The 8,446-nt window shown below is 53.3% G+C and overlaps 1 protein-coding gene across 1 annotated transcript; it reads left to right on the top strand.

Annotated features, from left to right (window-relative positions):
* Positions 1-4,662: 4,662 nt before the first annotated feature.
* Positions 4,663-7,837, top strand: NKX3-1 (NK3 homeobox 1). The gene is made up of 2 exons (XM_075175008.1): positions 4,663-5,068; positions 6,939-7,837. Exons 1-2 carry the CDS (start codon positions 4,720-4,722, stop codon positions 7,346-7,348), a joined length of 759 nt encoding a protein of 252 aa, XP_075031109.1. The 5' UTR covers positions 4,663-4,719; the 3' UTR covers positions 7,349-7,837.
* Positions 7,838-8,446: the final 609 nt, after the last annotated feature.

Below are 8,446 nucleotides of genomic sequence, written 5' to 3' on the forward strand. Positions count from 1 at the left end.
GGCTTGGTAGATGGCCGTGGAGGTCAGGACTGCCTGAAAAGCACCGAGGAAAGCCCCCTCTGCTCCAGAGCCCAGCCTTCGTCGGGATGGGAGCCGAATCCGGAGGGATTCTGCCACCCCGGGCGGTGGGATGACTCCAGAGCATCCGTCCCCTCCAGGCAGCTCGTGCGGTCACGTCTCTGCAAAGGCAGGTCAGGAGAGAAGGGGACGCTGCCGCTCTGGTGCTGCGACTTTGGGGACCCAATGGCTGAGGGCATTTATTTATTTAAACACAAATGTTTCGGAGCCTGGCCCTTCCCGCTCCCAGGGGGTTTGCTCCTCCAGGACGCCAGTGCCCGGCCATCAAGAGGACACGAACACTGCCTTTCTTCCTAAGGACAACTGGAAAACAGGGTCTGAGCACTGTGCTTGTGCATTCGCTTTTTTATGAACATTATTTAATGCTTTGAGTTCCTCTAATCTTTTGAGATACATTTCTGATTTATATTCTTAATATCTTCCCAGCACAGGTGTTAATTTCTGTCTTTATAATTATTATTTGCCAATAAAAAACAAATCGGCGAAATTGTGTGTTTTCCCTCGCTCGCCATTCCTCACTTAGTATTTCGATTTTTCCCAGCCACAATTTGCATTTGAGCATCAAAATCTGATCCAAAGAAAAAAAAAGCCAAAATCAATCTTAACACTAATAATTAACCCAGAAAAGTAATTGCCTTGTAGTCCAAGCTTGGGGAGCTCCCAGGGTTTAACCCCCTCCCTAACTCTTGGCAAGCGTTTTCGGCTCTCTGTTGCTATTTCCTTACTGGTAAAATGGGTTTGCAGGTACGTCGCGGGGCAGCTGCGAGGGGCAGCTCCGTAGTTTCGGGGTCACCCAGTGGGTTGGTGTCATCTGAATTGCACCAACGCCACCCGTGCTGGACCAAGAGGTGCAGGATCCCCAAATCAGGATCCATTGGCGTCCAGTGCCTCGCTGGATCAAAGCACGGTATGTATATTTACCTATCTATCTATATGAAACGCAGGAGGGCTGAATGCCATTGCGGTGTCCCGGGGCGGGTCAAAGGGGAGCACAGCCACATCCCGAGCAGGCGGCACAAATCCACAGCCTCACACTTACAGAATAAACCCAGTGAGACCTCGTTAGACCGATCCACTCATCAGGTTGCCCATGGCCCCCAGTGCAGGCTTTACTGGTATCGGGGAGGGGGCAAAAACCACACAAAAGCCAATGCCTGATGCAAAGTACTGGTTTAACAGAGATCTTTCCACTACAATGCCAAGATATCCCAGTGACGGAGCCAGACAGCATCCTGCACACAACTCCCACCGCACGGGACCGGCAAAATCTCCCCCTCGCAACCTCCGTTCCCCCTCGGGGCTGCTGCCCCCTCCTCCCCACTCCTTTCCCGACAGCTTCTTATCCTCCCAGCGTTTGGTGAAAAGAGACTTGCAGGAGACAATTAAGCTTTTATCTCTAATCCCACTCAGCCCCATCACTCCGGCTTTCGCTCGCTTCCCAAATGGGATATCCCTGACATCCAAATCAAACCAGAAAAAACCCTCTCGGCGCGATAGCTTGCCCGCCGTCCTGCCGCTCCGAGGCTTTGCAGCCCCACCGAGACCCTGGAAATGACTGGGGAAGGCGAGAGCCATGCTGGGTGCTGCCCCTTCTCCTCCCCTTCATCCATCCACACTTACTGGGGAATATCTCCCAAAATCAGCTGAGTCTCGGGTCTCTGTCCTGGCTTTGGAGCAGGCAGGGGACTCGAGAGGGTCCTTGCACCGGGAAATGCTGCCGGGGTGGGGGAAAGCCCCGGCAAACAGCAGCATCCCCAAGGCATGGGCTCACCCGCACGTCTTAACAGCACTGAGAGCTTTTCCTTTGAGGTTCAGCAATCAAATGAGACAGATCAGATGAAACTGCCCCCAAATAAACACAGAAATCAGAGAAGGAAATTGCTACCCTCCCAGCTCAGAAAAAAGCCTGAAAATGGGAATTGTGAGCGCTGAAGGCACCGTTTATGCCCCTCCATATGTTTTGGAGAGGCTTCCCAAAGCCCAGGTCCCGTAGGGTCGGGATACCCTTATAACCCTGGGGTTTGCCGGATCCCCTCTGTCACGGCCTCTCTGCAGCACGTGCCAGGGCTGTTGCTTTAAACCTCCCCTGTTTCCAGCCCAGATCAGAACTTACCCGCTACACCCACCACTGTAAAAACGAGCTTTCCCCAAACACACCCGGGTACACAAACCAGCCCGCATTTCCCCAAAGCCTTCTCCTGGACCAAAACTCCTGTCCTGGGCCAAATTACTCACTGCTTATCAGCTACAAGTTATTTTCACCCAGTGAGCCACGGACGGGGGCACTGGCAATGAAGGGAAAAGAGACCTGACCGCAGAAGAGCCGTGCAAGGAGGCTGCCCAGGACAGACGTGCAGACGGAGGGGTCAAGCACACGGACAGCACCAGGAGATTTCGGTGCTGTTACGGTAAAGCCGTGGCAGCCCAGCTCTATTTGCAGGAAAATGCTTCACTGAAATGAAATCATTCCCCTGGAAGGAAGGGAACTGCCCAGCTTCTGGGGAGAGAAACCCTTCTGCTGGGTCTTACGTTCACATCTTTGTGATAGAGCCCAAAACAGTGGTGGGTGCAGGAGGGGCCGAGTCCCTGGGGGTGCGGCGCGGGGACCAGCACGTGCTGAGCTCCGACAACAGCCGGGGCAGCCTGAAACTCGGCAGGGGTAGGGTCTCTGCAGTGGGAAAACTGGCTCCCAAATTGGGTGCAGCGTGTCCCCAGGGAGCGGCACGGCTTCCTGACCCCAGCGAGCATCCCTGCATGCCGACGTGCCCTTGGGCAACGTGCCTTTGGGCAAGCCCTGGTCCTGCCAGGGGACCCACCGGTGCCCCTTGGGGCTCCCCCTCCGTCCCAAGCCCCCCTGGCATCCAGATTAAGCACTGGAGCGGGCGGGCAGGGAGCCGTGGGGCAGCCCACCCACCCACCCACGGCAGCACCTTACGCCAGCTCCCGATCTGCTCTCCAGAAGCGAGGCCGGGGGCTTAGGGGGCCAGCGGCCGGGACACGGCTGCAATAATACTCCCGAGCTCCAATTGCTTCATAAATCTTCCCAGATTCCCTTTCTCGGACTACAGGAGGCTGAATTATTGAAGCTACTGAAGTTTTCCAAGCACCCAGTGAATACAGGGGGACATTTTCTAAGCCAGGAGCATCAGCAGGTTGAAGAATGAGAGAAAAGGGCAGGTTAAAAGCGGGGTTTGGGGCACGTCTGCACAACCTGCTCTGGGCTTGGGCTGCTGTAACTGAACACCCTCCTATAAAATCAACAAAGTCCTCAGGGGATTTCAAGGAAATCTGTTGTTTCCCTTTTTAAGGTTAAAAAAAAAAAATGCCTGGGCTTTTTGGCTGAAGAAGAGGGGCTGGGTTTGAGTGAAGGCTTTAGGAATAGAAGAAGCGATCGGTGCTACGTTATTCTAACAGCAAAAGGAGTCTGGAGGCAACGGGGCTATAGGGGGTCACTGTATATACACATACATTGCTCAGAGGGTGCCTGCAGTTCCCAGGGATGCTGCTCGTCTGCATCCGCGGAGGCAAATCCCGCTCCCACGGGGCTTCCCCACCAGATTGCTTTGCCTTATGAGGGGGCAAGGTGATTTTTTAATCATGTGCTGCCCGCATCTGGGGGGGTTCGCAGCTGTTTGTGTGGCGAGCGGGGAGCTGTTCTCCAAACAGAAACAATGGAAGAACAACGACAAATAAAGTGGATACTCCAAAAAAAAAAAAATCTGTTATAATAGAGAGCTCAACTCGTGTTTTTTCATGGAATCGGGAAGGTTTTGCCCCTTTCAGGTGCCTTTCAACACAGGGCCTTGCAGCATGGCTTCCTCAATAAATGCTGTCCCGTTCCACAGCTGGTTGAGGAATTAGACTGAGGTTTAGGCTTAAATTTTCATGTGAACCCTCTGCGCCTTTCAGTGCAAGCATTTGCCTCTGGGGCCACTCTCCCTATCTGTTATATCTTAACTTTCATTTTAAAGCCCTCGTTAGAGCAGCTTTGCAAAACTGATGAAAATATCTTCGACATTTTTCCCCATTTTTCAACAAACTGAAAGTGCATCAAAGTGGAAGGTTTTGAAAAAAACCCTCAAAACCTTCAAAATACAAAAAAACCCCCAATCCTTTCATTTTCTTCACTTTTATCCCCTGAAAACAGTGTTTCCCCAAAGAGCACCAGGGGTTACCCCAGGACATAAATCATTTCCATAACCAGGAGCAAGCCGAGCGCCGGCTCGCTGGGGCTGCGGCAGGGGATGCGGAAGCCGTCCCCTTGCAGAGCATCTCTCCAAGGCAGCGATGCTGCTCCCCCTTCCTCTCGCCAAAACCCCCACCCTGGGAGCATTTTGATCCCAAAAAGGATGAATTCACTTAGGCATCCTTCTCCTGTTGTGATTTGCCAGCAAAGGAGCAACAGGGGAGCAAAGGAGGAGGTTTGGCGGTGACCCCATGGATCCGTGGGGAAGGGCGTCCTGAGCACGAGGGAGAAGCAAGCAGTTAGAAAACCCACGGGAGCCAAGACACAACCGAAGGGCGTAGACTCCTGCCAGGGATCTCCAATCAGGCCCGGGAGGCTTGGCTGCCTGCCGTATAAATAGAGAGCCGGGAGGGTGGGAAGCCGGCGTGCCTCTGGGCAGGGAGAGGAAGAGGAGGATGAGTGCCAGGGTGCTCCCCGCAAGGAGGCAGAGAGCACCCAGCAGCACCCCGGCAGGGATGAGCCGGACCCCGACGGCAGCCCAGCAGACCATGCCCCTCTCCTCCAGGCCCCGGACATCCTTCCTCATCCAAGATATCCTCTGGGATGGGGCAGAGCAGGGAGCGTGGCCGGAGCAGGGCAAGAGCGGAGGGTTTGGCAGCCCGGAGGACGGGGAGCCGGGGATGGCCACAGCGGAGGGCAGCGAGGGCAGCTCGGCCCCGGGGGCTGCCCCAGGGCACCCCCCCGGGAGCCCTCGTCCCCCAGGAGCATCCCAAGCCCGAGGGACACCCCAGGAGGCGGACGCAGGTAAGGGGGTGGAAGCTGCTGGCTGAGCCCGCTGGCCGGGGAACGGATCAGCAATGTCTACGCTTGGGTCAACCAAGGGGCAGGATCCAGCCCCGGCTGCCTCGAGCCCCCCAGAGCCAAATAAACTGGGCTTTAAACACCGGGGAGTATCTGTGCTTTAGCAGTGGGGAAGTAAGAGAAAGAGCAACTGCGTGCAAACCTTTTGCCAGGCACTTCAAATAACTCAAAGGACTGAATCTGCCTAAAACTCTGTTTCAATAAAGCCCAGTCGATGGATTTCTGCGATATCTTGGGAAATAAAGTTCCCTTTTAATGCAGAAGGTCCCCAGCGAGGGCACCTGAGGGCTGCCAGCTCAGAGAGGCAGGTTGTGCCCGTCCTCCACGCGGCCGTCAGCGCGGCGATGCCGCCGGTCCGGGGATATTGTGAAAGTCCCCGTGTTGAATTTGTGCCGTTTGCAGCAGGACTCAGCTTTCCCGCGTGCTCCCGCCTGTACCACTGCACGTCGCCTGGTGTATTAACAACCATCCTGCTCCTCTCGATGCAACCCTGCCTAGCATGCAGCTGCCGAGTTATTGCAGGCAATAACGTTTCACTGCAGAAGCAACGCACCGAAAATCACACTCAGAAGGACATTTCTGTGACCAGCGCAGCAGCACAGGGACGGCCGGGGCTGCGGGAGGGGACGCAGCCTTTCCTTGCCCAAGCAGTCCTGGGCTGAACTGCAACAGCCAAAAAAGCAATTTTGAACTCTCTAGCGACCGGCTCTTGCTTGCTAAGAGAGCCCTTGCCAGGGGAATTTTGGCTTTACTTTTCAATTCTATTAAAAGAAGCTTCCACATAAAAGCAAGTTCAGAAAGAGCTACCAGGCTGATTATTACGAAAATCATTAAGAGCCGTACCAAATCTCCCAGAAAGTGGCTAGTGTAAATCAGCACAGCTCCAGGGATTTCGGTGGGTCAAGCATGATTTACACAAGCTGGGAATTAAGCCCGTTGTTTCTATCTTGAGTATTATGTTCACTTCTTAAGAAAATATACTAAGAAATGACTAAAGGGGGAAAAAAAAATTGGCCTATTTCCATCCCAAGCTGGGTAATACACAGAAAGGAACTAACTGCATAAATAAGTTGACTTTAGAAGTTTTAACAGTTATAGGTGACGCTTCCCAGGGAGCTCAGCACCTCTCTGGGTCGCAGCTCAGGCGACCCATTGGTGCCACGAGAAATAAGTCGGAGGCAAACACTGAGACGCTGTGATCCGAGGCCAGGTCTGCTATATATATACAGCTATATATGTAAACCCAGGCCTGAAGGTTTAAAAATCTGCCCCAAAATTTCTTGGCATTGCCTTGGAGTCGTGAAAGAGAAAAGGGAGGAATTTATTTCCAGTGCTGCAGCCTGCTTTAAGCTGCCCCGATTTCCCATTTCGGAGCTACCCTCTGTAGCTTGAGGATAAACATTTGTTTTCTTTGGGGATCAGGGTTTTCCCATAGGCACAGCAGAGAGGATGTTTCAAAGAAGTGCCTAATAGTACGAAAGCTGCAATAAAAATCTCGAGAGCTGTCGATGCCATAACGTACGTAACAAAAGTACCTTGAGGTTTTAGGCAGACCTCCACCAGCATTGCAAAATAACCCTTTCTGTATTATTTTAGTCCCTTAAATGTATGTTCATATTGAATGCATGCGTATATGGATTAAGAAAGTGTGATTTAGGAAGAAAAAGCTCCCTTACATGACTTTAAGACAGTGTTCACTCCATTAAATGAAAATATTTCCAAGATAATACAAATATTTTGCTCTCTGGAAGGGAAAAAGCAAGCGATTTGGGTGATTTTCAAGTGGGTAATTCTCAGCTCTATCCTCCCACAGATGCCACGGCGGAGACCTACCTGTCAGACTGCGACCCCCCCCTGCGACCCCTGCCCATCGCCCAGCGTCCCCCCAAGCAGGCGAAACGCTCGCGGGCGGCGTTCTCCCACACCCAAGTCATCGAACTGGAGCGGAAATTCAGCCACCAAAAATACCTATCGGCCCCCGAGCGAGCCCACCTGGCCAAAAACCTGCAGCTCACCGAGACCCAGGTGAAAATCTGGTTCCAGAACAGGAGGTATAAAACCAAGAGGAAACAGGTCGCCTCCGAAATCAGCAGACTGGACACGCGGCTGGCCGGGCAGAAGGCGGCCGAGCTCCCCGCAGCATCGCTGCTGGCTCTGCGGGGCGGCTGGCAGTACCTGCCTTGCCTCTACTACTTGAACGGCTGGAGTCCCTCGTGGTGGTAACCGCTTTGTTCAGCGGAAAGTAGCCTTTTTCTCTTAATATGGGGTTTTTTTTTAATACTGCATTGCTCTTTCTAGTGCTAATGAGGAGAGGGAGACCCCATTCGTAGTAACGATCAGCATCTTCTAGTTGCCGCACAAGCCATTGCCAATGGTAAAAAAAAAAACCAAAAAGCCAAAAAAAGCCCAAGATTTTAAAAGCGTGTAATTCAGGGTCGATCTGCCGCTGTAAAATATTGCAGGCTCTTTCGGGGGCAGAAAGCAAGGGACGGTCCAGCCCCGCAGACAGCGATTGCCCCCCTCTGCCCCTCCTAAATTGCCTGTGCCCCCCCTGAAGCCTTCGCCCCTTGCTGAGATCAAGCGGGCGAAAAGCAAAGTGCTGATCCTGGGCTGGCACTGATACGGCCCCAGCTCGGCCACTTGGGCCACCAGCTGTTGTACGATCTGAAAATTAGGCTTTAAAAAAAAAAAATAAAAGCAAAAAAATTTGCATTTCTGCCATCGATACCACAATTGCTACTGGTCCTAGGGGGGACTTAGAGCTCCGCCAAGGTTTCCGTGTGCTGTCGGGCAGCACCACAGCCTCCCCCTGGGGCAACGCGCTTTTGGGGAGAATTAAATCCCTTTCTGCCACGAGCAACAACAACCTGAAGTGCCTGACGGCCACGGAGCTGCAGCCGGGGACCGGGTTTGCCGGGAGGCGAGCAAAGGCGGCCGCCCCGGCCGGGATGGAGCCGAGCCAGCTTACCCCCACCCAAACCCGTCCCTCTGCCCTTCCACGGCCGAGATGCCAACTGCCGCTGCCGGTGCCTTAACAGCCTCGAGAAGCCAAACCAGAAAGCCTCGGGAACACGGACAATAGCGCAATGACAGATGAGTTTTGCATATCCGGGTGTTGACGCTGTTTGAACATTCCCATACAAGCTATTTAAAATAGCAACAGCTCAAAGGGTTCAACGCTCCCCGCCAGCTTTCGAAGCAGCAAACTCCCTGTTTGCAAGGGAATCAGCTCAATTCCCAGCGCCAAGGCAGCGGGGCAGCAGGAGGATGGTATCTGTGCAAGTAACTTCTTAGTGAGATGACAACTATTTGCACTAGCAG

The sequence above is a fragment of the Calonectris borealis genome, chromosome 27, assembly GCF_964195595.1.
Source record: "Calonectris borealis chromosome 27, bCalBor7.hap1.2, whole genome shotgun sequence".
NCBI lineage: Eukaryota > Metazoa > Chordata > Aves > Procellariiformes > Procellariidae > Calonectris > Calonectris borealis.

What these genes read in the sequence shown, in the direction of transcription:
- NKX3-1 (XM_075175008.1), top strand. Translation starts at nt 4,720, where the DNA reads ATGAGTGCCAGGGTGCTCCCCGCAAGGAGGCAGAGAGCACCCAGCAGC. An exon ending in ACCCCAGGAGGCGGACGCAG is followed by an intron (nt 5,069 to 6,938) that starts GTAAGGGGGTGG and finishes ATCCTCCCACAG; the next exon opens with ATGCCACGGCGGAGACCTAC.